The 12,215-nt window shown below is 48.9% G+C and overlaps 1 protein-coding gene across 5 annotated transcripts in view; it reads left to right on the forward strand.

Moving 5' to 3' along the window:
• Sertad2 (SERTA domain containing 2) overlaps positions 1–5,375 on the forward strand; it is a 106,775-nt gene extending 101,400 nt beyond the window's left edge. For 4 of the 5 annotated variants that reach the window (XM_029483675.1, XM_029483676.1, XM_021176434.2 and 1 more), the window contains exon 2: positions 98–2,123. In XM_029483675.1, coding sequence (XP_029339535.1) covers positions 102–1,028 — 927 coding nt within the window. In that variant the 5' untranslated portion in view covers positions 98–101 and the 3' untranslated portion in view covers positions 1,029–2,123. Of the gene's footprint in view, positions 1–97 lie in introns of all 5 variants that reach the window. The other variant, XM_021176433.2, reaches the window with a different exon arrangement.
• The last annotated feature ends 6,840 nt before the right edge of the window (positions 5,376–12,215 follow it).

Here is a 12,215-nt window from a genome sequence, read left to right on the forward strand (position 1 = left end):
CCACCTGCTGCTCCTCTCCCTAACCTAAGTCAGCATCTTCATGGTGGAAATTTGCCTTCATGTGATTCATGCTACTTTCTGTCTTTCTCCTTTGTAGATATATGTTGGGTAAAGGAGGAAAACGGAAGTTTGATGAGCATGAAGATGGGCTGGAAGGCAAAATCGTGTCCCCCTCCGACGGTCCATCCAGGGTGTCTTACACCTTACAGCGCCAGACTATCTTCAACATTTCCCTTATGAAACTGTATAACCACAGGCCTCTGACAGAGCCTAGCTTGCAGAAGACTGTCTTAATTAACAACATGTTGAGGCGGATCCAGGAGGAACTCAAGCAGGAAGGCAGCCTGAGGCCTGCATTCACCCCCTCTTCCCAGCCGAGCAACTCACTGAGCGACAGCTACCAGGAGGCCCCGCCTCCTGCTCCTCACCCCTGTGACCTCGGAAGCACTACACCCTTGGAGGCCTGCCTCACCCCTGCCTCCCTGCTCGAGGACGACGATGACACTTTTTGCACTTTGCAGGCTATGCACCCTGCAGCTCCCACTAGACTCTCTTCTCCAGCTCTCCCAGCAGAGAAGGACAGCTTCTCCTCCGCCTTGGATGAGATCGAGGAGCTCTGTCCCACATCTACCTCCACAGAGGCTGCCCACACAGCAGCCTCTGAGGGCTCGAAAGGAACCTCCGGTGAGTCCAGTGTCCAGAAACCTGAGGGGCCCGAGGAAGGCCGCACAGATGACTCAAGATTCATGGACTCTCTGCCTGGGAATTTTGAAATAACAACGTCCACGGGTTTCCTGACAGACTTGACCCTGGATGACATCTTGTTTGCTGACATTGATACATCCATGTACGATTTTGACCCCTGCACATCTGCATCGGGGACAGCCTCAAAGATGGCCCCTGTGTCAGCTGATGACCTCCTCAAGACCCTGGCTCCTTATAGCAATCAGCCTGTTGCCCCAAGTCAGCCTTTCAAAATGGATCTCACGGAGCTGGACCACATCATGGAGGTGCTTGTTGGCTCCTGAGACCTGGGCCCACGTGACTGCGCCCAGCCAGGCCCTGCACCCTTGCAGCCCCGACAGTTTCTCCGCACTGTGCATGGACCCTTGCTTGCCTTTTTCAGAGAAAAAGAAAATTTTACAAAAGGATCACACTAGTATTTTCTTCAAGCAGAGTTGGAGTGCCTTCATTCGAGTATGCCCACTTTTAACACACTCTTCTGAGTGGGTTCCTCAGAGCCCTGCTGCCCTGGCGTAGGAGAGAAGACATTTGAAGACTGTGTTGCTAATGTTGAAAGGTGAACATGAACAGTTCAAGTGAAGCACAAGGATTAAGTTGGAAAAGCTGTAAATTGCATGTGCATATTTGTCTATTTTTTCTATAAGTTTTATTGCAAGAGGTAAAAAAAAAAGAATATATATCTATATTATTTGGATAATCTCAGTACCTTTTCTGGCGTTTTGCCCTGTGTAAGTTGACTTGGCAATTCAGCCTTTTTAGAGGCATTAACTACTCGTAAGTGTTGCATTTACATGGCTGTTTAGAAAACTGCTGCCCAAATTTATTTTATATTTTTGTACAGATTCTGCAGTTTATGATATTGTTTTTCTAAACACAAATGCTGTTTATACCTATGAAATAGCTATTTTGATAGGATTTGCTCACATAGTTCCTGCAAACATGAGATGTACAAGTTGCCCTTGTACTTTTATAGGACTTGTAATGTTTTATATGTGTGTGGTGCAAGAGAGAACTGGACCACGTCAGTCTGCAGTTGATGTCCCCAATGCAAATACACACAGCGCTTTCATAAAGGGCCAGGTGATCTGACACCCAAATTTCACAAGCACCAGCCCCTGGCACGGTCACCCGCCAGCACTGTGACTTCCAAAGCCAGAGCCCTGTCTGCTCATCAAACTTGCATTAAGCAGTTGGCGGGGATATGGCTGTGTTTCTTGGGGTAGGGAGGGTGGAGTTGATGTGGCAGGCTCCTTAGCTCCCTCTTTTGAACAGAGAGGCTGCATCATCTTATTTAAGAGTGGACTCAGCAGGGTGTGGTGGCACACCCCTGTAATTCCAGCATTTGGGAGGCAGGGGCAGGTGGATTTTTGTGAGTTCCAGTCCAGCCAGAACTATACAGTGAGAAAACCCTGTCTCAAGGTGGGGGTGGGGAGGGAGGGGGAACAGGGGGATAAAAAAGAAAACAAAACTGTATTTATGCCAAGTTGCTATTTTAATTGTTTTTATTTTAATTTTTTTAAAATGAAAACCCCAGTCTTTGTCTTTTGGCATAGCTTTTATGATGAGACCACAATTTTACACAACAAAATTTTACAACAAGCAACTGTCCTTTTGCTGGAGGTGAGCCCTACTTCAGTACTTAGGCCTCCCTAGAAGGCATCCATCGCGCTGCTGAGCTGCCTCTCCCATGTCCTTTTGCCGGAGGTGAGCCCTACTTCAGTACTTAGGTCTCCCTAGAAGGCATCCATCGCGCTGCTGAGCTGCCTCTCCCATGTCCTTTCCCTGGAGCTTTTGTTCCCTCTGTTGCTAAGAGCTGCAAATGGCATCTTTCTGATCAGCACAGTGAGCTAGCTCTACGCACCTCCGCCAGCCGGGACGCGCTCTCTCTCCTGACATCTGTGACTAGAGCCACAGTCCACCGCCTTATGTCATGGTGTCCAATCTGGTTGCTTTCCTTAATTAACTGCTAATTTAACTACACTTTACAAAGCTGTTATTCCCAAATACATAGAGAGGAATTTCTATGCACGTCTCTGGCCTTCCCCTACCCCCATGTGCTGGCCCCTCCAGCAGCTCTTTCTTTAGTGATCCCCCAACACGTGCACTCGTGAGATGCAGTTGTTTGTTTTAGTGTATCAGGCCTGTTGCTGAATCCACCTTTCTGTTTCATGGCTCGCTCTTGCAGTGTGGTATTTGAGCTGTTGAGTGCAGGTTACAACCTATATGGCTTCTTTAGAAATAACTTTTATATTTATTTAAAAAAACTTAAATTATGGGATTTTGTTTTTGTTTTTGGTTGTCTTTGTTGGTCATTTGTCAATATACAGTCACCAACCAATTCTGCTCACTTCTTGCCATGGATAAAATGGGCCTTTCTGGCCAATTAAAAAGATAAATTTTATAAATGGCACTTTAAAACAAGCCATAAATAGATTTATTTTTATAATGCACATGGCAAGCAAATGCATTTGTGATGAAGGAACTGCTCATCCAAGCAGAGGATTTGTGGATGGTGTGACTAACACCTTTTTACCTTTTCTTCACTGGAATGTGTCTGACAGGCTGATTGTCAGCTCTGGAGCAGCGGGAAGCTGATCCAGCCGTGCTCCCACAGGCACCTCCAGCCTTTCACCGACCCCTTCACGCGTGTGTCTCCTTTCTTGTAGGGCAGGGACCACATGTAGGGGAGGTTGTCGTGCACACTTGCAAGTGTCTCTGTGCCTGTCCATCTTAAGAACTTGTCTGTCTTATAGAGAGCAGGTCTGCCCGTACTCTGTGTGTTTTAGAACTGGAGGATCCTGTGAACTGGCCACATGCCACACACATCTGCATACATGTGCATATACAGTAGTGTTGATTATTCCCAGCAAAAAATGGCACAAAGCAGTTGATTGCCATTGTCAAAAACTGATTTACAGTAACTTAGAACAACTGTACTTTTGTTGGATTAGCAAATCATGTGTTTAAACAATCCCATATGTTGGGCAACAGTTCAAATAAGCACAGAGAAGCATTGCCCAAACTTGGTTCTCCAACTCTAGTGCATTTGTAAGGCTGGGCTTCAAAATCAAAACACCCACCCCCAACACCGGCAGGCAGAGTGCTAACTCCTGAAACATTCATGGGAAGCTAACGGCCCTGTTTTCAGGAAGAACAAGCCCACCAAGAGTTAAGACTGTCTTTGTGTCCTGTTTATACTAAGCGATGTCCCAACAGGGAAGAGTTTGGAACCAGAGTGAGAGCTCCCAGTCCCAGTTTGAGTGGGGGAATGTGCTTCTAGACGTTTCCTGGCAGTAGCGGCTCACCTTCACAAAGACAGTCTTGTGGCATCTGAGCCAGGCAGACAGCCTGGGGTGCCTGGGCCTGACGAGCTTGTTGACAATGACGTGCAATGACGTGACAAGGTGAGAGCAGAATCCTGAGGGACTTAAAGGGATGGTTTACCCCATAAGTTATTTATTCTTTTTTTTTCCTGTGTAAATATATTTATTTTACTGTGGCACTCTAATAACATCCTGGTGGTATGGTGCAGAATGTATGGTAGGAATGTATTTCTTGTAGGGATGTAGATCTGTATGTATTAAAAGGGGGAGCCAAGCCAGCCCCCACCTGTCTCTTCATCAGATACAGTCCACATTCATTTTTAACTCTCATCTCCAATATGGGTCTATTTAAAATATGCAAAAAGGTATGGATGAGGAATGTTTTAATACCTCCAAATTTTTAAGAAAATCAAGCATAAAAGAGTTGATAATTTTTTAAAGTTTTCTTAGTAGCACTTTCTCTTGATGATGGAAGGGCAACACACAGGCACCCACCTTCATACCAAAGGGTGAGAAATGGCCACAGACTCCTACACCACTCCAGTGTCTTTAGCAATTGAGCTTTCTATCGCCATAGCCCCAACCATCCTGAGGTCAATCAAGGAAAATTTCTTTACGACGTAAGCTCCAAAGAGCCAAAGTATCAACTCACGGATCATTTTTAAAGCCTAAATTTCTTACCACCTTTGCAGTAAACAGTGAATTATGAACACTGCAAGGGCAGCCTTCTTAAATGACAGACACAAAGACTGCTTGTGCAGCAATCGCTACTCTACTCTCTGAATTGTCTTAATTGTGAAACCTTGCTCTTACAGATTGAACCTTTTTACATTTCTGAAAATAGCAGAAAGAGCATATTTGACTTGCCCTAGCTGTAAGTGATTGGTTCTTGTTGCTGCCCGGCCCCTGGATGCCAGCAGGGTGTGCATCCGCCCGTGTGCAACTGTCTCCAGTGCTTCCAAGGGTGACTCTACATGGCTCTTGGCCAGGATCAAATGCTCTTGCAAACAAAGCCAGTGTAGATTTTAGACTTCTTTTGGGGAATTTGGGAGAGAAGAGTAATCCATATGTACAGCTAAAGTGGTGACAGTGTACATGGGGACGTGTCGGTGCGTGGGTTTTGAGGAAGGAGGTGTGACCTTTCCCCACAGACCTGAGAGCTGTGCCTTTTCTATGCAATATTACAGACGTCACATCAGAACCCAGAGGGCTGTGTTCAATATAGATTCATTCAGGCTGTATTCTAAACAATTGGACAGATTAAATGTACATGGAAATGAGCAGTCTTTTGTAGTTTTATATTATACAATAAACAGTTAAAAGATGAAACATGCTCACAGTTTTCTTATGACTAGAGTACCGCCAGCTCGTGTCATGACCGGTCCCATTAAGGTGGGTGCAGTATGCTCTGCCCATGCTAGTCCTTGGGCATCCTCAGCCTCCTTAGTCTCTGAAACCACCATCCCTCCTGCTCTCCCAGCCTTCTCCAGCCCTTGGCTTCCTTTTCCTTCTCTGACAGAGCTCTCTCCACACATCATTTTTACCAGGATTTTCCCAGAGCTTTTACCACTTACTAACCTGAGATGACGCCCCCCCCCCCCCCCCCCCCCCCCCCATCACAACTGTGGTAGCCCCTGCCTCTGTTGGGCTTTAGTTGAAATCCTAGGGCTTCCAGAATTTGTTGTCCAATAGTAGTGTGCCTCTCCACTGGCCATTTTCCATAGGACCTGGCCTTCTCCAGTCAGCCATTTGGGCCCACTCAGGTTTAGCTCAGCTGCCATGCAGTAAGCCTGCCCCTCAGTTTAGCCTTTTTGTCCTCTCACACCTCCCCGTCTCTACGTCTCTTGACTTAGACCCTCTCGTCCTCAACTGCCTCTTGTGTCAGTGTGTCACCAATCTTGTCCTTGTGGCTTCGGTACCACGTGTTCGTGCCAGTCAGGACCACCCTACCATCTTCGGGGACTAATTGGGGTGGGGATGTCCAGGCACTCCGTGACAACTCGCCTGTGAAGCTATAGAGGTGGAGATGAGAGAATGGAAAATACGTCCTCCGTTAAATCTGCTTTGGAACGTGGAGGATTCCAGTACCCCAGAATGTGACTCCTTAAGTAACAGTCTTTAGCTAAGCGAGATGAGCCATGCAGGCATGGAGAGGCCATATGGAAACAAGTGCAGAGGGGAGGACAGCATTTCCACAGGTCAAGGTACAACGGAGATGGCCAGCAAGGAAGCCTGCCTTAAAGCCTTCGGTGGAACAAGCTGCTACTGTGCTGACCTTGAACTTCTAGCTTCTCTTGTTGAGGCTTCCTGGGTTGGTTCCTTTGCCATGGAAGGCCTGGCAAAGTTCCACAGGGCAGATGATCCGGAGGTCCAGTGGGTACCTCTCAAGGCAGCTGGGAACCAGGGTCTCCCATTCATATCCAACATAATGAGCATTTGCTATTGATTAGTGTTGTAACTTTGATAAGCATTTAAGCCTCCAGGTTTACAAAGACAAGATCAGCCTTAGCCCCTAAAGCCCCTTGAAACCATTGGCAGGACCATAGCTATGTCTACACTGAGAAGGGGCAGGCATCGGGGAATGGTGGGAAGGTTGAGAGGTTTGAGCTCTACCCTGGACACATGAGGGTCCCTATCTTTAAAAACAGAAAAACAGGGTAGGGAAGTCAGAGGCAGGGTCGGCAGGTCACACTACAGAATGAGAAGGCTTGCTCCGGGGCTCCTGCTCCTCATCTGCACAGCTCCCTCTCGGGCACACACCAGCACCCTGCCTCTGCCCTTGCTCCCACGCGCTGGTGCAGAACAGCCTCGTTTCAAGGCCAACCTCAAATGCCTGTCCATGAAACCGTCTCCGCATCCTCCTCCTAAGAGCCCATCCTGTCCTCAACTCTTTCAGGGCTCCAGACTTTGCACGAACAAATTCTGTCCTGGCTTCACCTGAGCTGCACACAGATTTTCTTTGCAACACTGCCGTTCTGAAGAACAGGAACCCTGGGATGTTCGTCTTCTCCAGATGTCACGTCACACCCCCACAAACTACACACTGCCAGTGTTAGTAAGCAGTAGAGTGGCCCCAGACAATGGCCGTGCTTTCTTAGGTGCGTCCCTAGGGCTGATGTCTGACTCCATAGCACAGCTGAGCAGGAACAGTTGTACCGACTCTTTGGCCCTTTACAGAGACACATTGCCAAAGTGATATTGCAACCCACACAATCCTTAAGATAGTGTTGGCGCAAACAAGGCAGACAGGCTTTCAGTAAGGTGGACCTTTACCCCTAAAGAGATTAATTGGCTCGGGTGCCCAGGGAGCCCCAGTGTACCGAGTGCTGGGGAGGAGGGAACAGGGATAACAGCTAAGCCACGTAGGAGGGGATATCTTCAGAAAGCCCCAGGCCTATAAGGGGTCTGGTCTTCTGCTCTAAGGAGCCTGATTATGGTTTCAGAGGAGTAGCCTTCAGCTTGGCTCATTAGCAGACTCTTTGCCACCAACCCCAAGCCTGCTCCTCTCTTTCTCTCCAGCCCTAAATAAGTTTGTTTGTTTTTGTGTGTATGGAAACCGGTTGTTATCCCAGCTGGTCTCAAACACCTGCATGTAAGTGCTTCTGTCTTGGCCACCTGAGTTGCTGAGGCTATAGTTTCTCTCCAGTCTTTTTAGCACAGCATATCTTGCCTCTAGTTTGGAGACCTGGAAACTCTTCCCCGGGTCGGGGGGGGGGGGGGCGCAATGTGCCCCTCCTGACATACCACATCACTACCTTAAGGTATGGAGAGGAGCAGCCAGTAGGACCAGCAGTTAGCCAGTAGGGAGAAACTTTCTGTGGCTGACGGCTCTGGATGTTTGTTCTCAGGCTCCCTTACTTTGGCTATGTGACTTGAGGTCTGTAACTTCTTGGGAGCAAGATGAGGCTGGCTATCTGGCCTCTCCCTGTTTGTTATCACAGTGGGAGGGCTGGTCTTGGATTGCAGACCAAAAGAATTTGAAAAAACTCTTGAATGCCCTAAGGTGCCACCCTTGGAGGCATCTGGGATGGCTTGTCCTGTGCACGACAGAATCACACAGCACATGGTGACATTGTCCCTGGAGCTGGGAGCCCTCTCTGCACCAGTCTGGCTGTCTCAGCTCCATAGTGCTACAGACTTCCCCCGCCTCCCAGGCAGGGCCAAGCTGCCAGCTGCCTGCAAGGCCTATTGTTCAGCAGTGACAAGAAATGGCTGCAGAGCACAAGCTGGAGAAAGGCTGGAGGCAAAGTGGGGGAGGGGTGGCAGGCTGAGGAAGCTCTCAATGCCCCTAGCACAAGCCTGTGTTCCTGGGAGAAGTCTGAGAGGAACCCAACCCTCGGGAGTCAGACCCCTCCCTCCTTCGGTCCGACAGGCTTGTCTTTCAGATGTGGGAAGTGTGTGGCCCGTTTCTGCACCCAAGCAGAGGAGAAGGCTGCCTCGGGATTCAGCTGAGTGGCTGAAGACAGAGCCATGTGGCCTGCACTTTGGCAGGCTGAGGCAAGTCAGCCCGATCCATGCTCCCCTTGCAGTTGGGTCTGGAGAGGGTCCAGAGATGAGAACAGTCTCTGATGTGTGCACAGCTACCAAGTGTTTTCCAGACAGCTGTGAGTGTGCCGATTTTGGGGTGTGTGTGGCCTGCAGCACTAGCGGGTGCTTCAGCCTCTCAGTCATGCCCATCCCTGCTGAAGGCTTGGGGAGACTTGGAGAGGTTGAGCCATGAAAACCTTGGGATCGGCAGCCGGCCACAGGAGGAAGTCTCTGCAACAGAAATCACCAGGGACCAAAGCCACTGGGAGAGGCGAATCTAGCGTCTCTACCTACCGAGGAGAATCTCCCTCCCATAGCCCCAGACATATGCCGACCCACTGTGGAGGGGATGGCTGATGTAGTCACAGAGCCAGCACCCACTGGGAGCCAAACCCTTGGTCTTGCCAGACTAGTCCTGATAGAGGGGAAACCTCATCCTCCTATCTTTCTCTCTCTCACCTCTTTCCTCTTCGTCAGCCCCCCTTCATCCTGCATGCCTACTTGAAGTTGAATTTGGTTGGCACACAGACTCTGGCTTGTCCTCTGCATCATGGGGCCTTTGTCTGGGGGCCGGTCGGCTGGGCGTCCGCTCTGGGCTCTGAGACACTGGTGCTGCATTCTGTAGAGGGTCAGGCCCAGGATGGGGGAGGGATTCTGATCAGTCAGCAGCTGGGACTAGGGTTCCTTTGGAGGCAGGGTGTGTGCCTGCTCTGAGCAGCTTATTGGAGTCCCACGAGCCCGACACCCCAGCGGGCACCCCAGTGGCGAGGAAGAAATGCAGACCAACGCCTCTGAGTACCGCCTCCCCAAGAGTCATCTCTGCGATACCCCAGCGGCCAGCCGGAAACGCAGAACCACAAGGGTGGGCAAAGCTCACCGTTTTTAAAAAAGAAAAACCCCAGGTCCAGAAAGGTTTAGGTAAGGCAGCACAGCTGTCTCAGGAACAGACATCTAAGTGTGCTGTAAGGCCCTTTCTGCACATTTGGGAACACACTGCCTCGCCTTCCAGGGGCCACATAAGGCAATATTGTGGACTTGTCACCAAGCAGAAATCCCTGGCTGGCTTCAGTCTGGCTCAGAAGAGACAGAGGGAATAGTCTCTGAGCTGGTTAGGTTTTGTCAACTTGACACAAGCCTAGATGACTTGAATTGTTTCCATCAAATTGGCCTGTGGCCATGTCTGTGGAACATTTCCTTGAGTGCTTGATCAATGTGGGAGAGCCCACCCACTGTGGGCAAACCAGGGGAAGCAAGCCAGTAAGTGGCCTTCCGGTTTCCCAGTGGCCGCTGCTTCAGTTCCTACCTTGAGTTCTTGCTCCAGCTTCCCTGGACCATAGAACATGATCTGGAAGCCAAATTAGCCTTTCCTTCCCCTGGTTGCTTTGGTTTATATTTTATCACAACAGCAAAGCAAAGTAGGACAGAAATGGGTACCAGGTGAGGGATGTTGTATTGACAGATATTTTTTTTTTCTGCCGTTTTGAGGAGATTATGGTGGCGTTTGGAACTTTGGGCAGGAAAAATCATCGAGTGCTCAGAATTTAAAGAGATGTTTAGGAGCTTGGAAGATAAGAATGCTGAGCAAGGGCTGGAGAGATGGCTCAGCGGTTCAGAGCACCAGCTACTCTTCTGTAGGTCCTGAGTTCAAATCCCAGCAACCACATGGTGGCTCACAACCATCCATAATGAGATCTGATGCCCTTGAGTGTCTGAAGACAACTACAGTGTACTTACATATAATAAATAAAAATCTTAAAAAAAAATTTTTTTTAAAAATGAAGAATGCTTTGAGCAAAACGGTGGGGTTCTGGCTTGGGACGTTCCTGAGGGAAATTTGAGAGTCGCTTAAAGGCTCTCCGTAGAATATGATCTATTTGAATTCAGGATCTATAGTTTCTGGTAAGCTGGGATGGAAGAATCAGTTGCGACTAAGAAGAAACCAGCATGGTTTGAGGTGTAACAATCTGGGAGGATTTCCTTAGAGTCAGCAGCGCACAGAAGCCGAGCTTCAGAGGACGCCAGGGCTGAGGCTCAACCTGCCGGCCACACTTGGTAGTAAGAATCCCCCGAATGTTAACTGGTTTTGGCTGCATGAAAGCTGCAGAATCAAGGGTTATAAAGAACAGCTGTGAGAAGCTAGGAGCAAGCAGCCATTGGTGAAGGCATAGCCTTGGGTGTAATGGAATCCCCAGGGACTGAAAGGGCCATGGAAGGAAGCCAAGGCTTGACCTCAGGTGGCGTGGTTGGAGTCCCTGTAGAGAGACCAGTAAATGTGCAGCCTCAGGTGCAATACAGACCCCAGCATATGGGAGATGCCAGGACCAGAGGGGATGACCAGGTGTAGAGGGAAGCCAGTCTGAGCCTCCCATACAAGCTGTGTATGGCAGAGGTGGCTGAGAAGTGGGGTTGTCCAAGCCCCGTGGAGCCTGAAGGATCGTGAGTGGCTGAGTTCTATATGCTACACACTACTACATCACTATTAGATTTGGTTTTACTTTGATGTGATTGTAACTGCCCTGGTTCTTCCTTCTTGGAACAGGAAAATAACTTGGTTTATGATTCTACAGGAACCCACAGGTAAGAGACTTTGAACTTCTGAATTTGTTAAAGATCTTAAAATCATGTTTTATGTTGTGATGGTAGCGCAAGATCTTGGGGATAAACAAGAAAGGAGAGGTTATGGTTTAACAGTGACATGGTTTTGTGTCGAGCTAAGAAGGGGTCAAAAGCACTGGTTGGGGTTTTTGTCTTTTTGACATAAAACTTGACATATCTAAGAAGAGGGGATTCCATTTGGGGAAAAGCCTCCGCCAGACAGGCCTGGGAACATGTCTGTAGGACTTTTTTATTTTTATTGCTGATTGATGTGGGAGGCCCAGACCACTGTGGGTTGTCCTGTCTTTGGGTAGGTGGCCTGGGCTGTATAAGAAAGGAAGCTGAGAAAGCCAGGGAAAGCAAGGCAGTCAGTGAGCTGCCGTCCTCTGGTGGCGGCTGCTTCAGTTTCTGCCTTCCATTCCACCTTGGCTTCCCTCCAGGATGCACTGCGATCTGGAAGTATAAGCCAAAGAAATCCTTTTCCCCCATAATTGCTTTTGGTCTGATTTTTTTTCCCCACATAGCAACAGAGAAGCAAAGTACAACAGGTTCTAGTGTCTGTACCCCTGACCTGACAGCCCCTCAGCGTGGCCACTGGGAAGAAGGAAGAGGTGGGGCAGGGGAAGACATCTGAGGTCTGATCCAGCCTCTGTGCTCAGCCCTGTCTGGGCAGCCACAGCCTTGCCCCTCCCTGGCTTTCTTCTGCTCCCTCTTTTTCCTCCTTTGTACTTTCTCTCCGTATCTGCCTCCTACCCAACCCTCTTCTCTATAAGATGGGTGACGTTTGGCCTAGAACTCCTAAACACAAGTTTGCCTAGTTCTGCCTTTCAAGTGCTAGGCTTGTTATGCTGGTCGCTTTAAGACTTTGTTTTTTAATGTTATCTGTATGAGTGTTTTGCTCATGTGTTTGCAAGTGTGCCACGTGTGTGCAGTGTGTGAGGAGCCCAGAGGACAGCACCGAATCCTGTAGAACTAGAGTTGCAGATGATCGTGAGCTGTCACGTGGGTGCTGGGAACTGAACCCAG

Source organism: Mus caroli, chromosome 11, assembly GCF_900094665.2.
Source record: "Mus caroli chromosome 11, CAROLI_EIJ_v1.1, whole genome shotgun sequence".
Taxonomy (NCBI): Eukaryota; Metazoa; Chordata; class Mammalia; order Rodentia; family Muridae; genus Mus; species Mus caroli.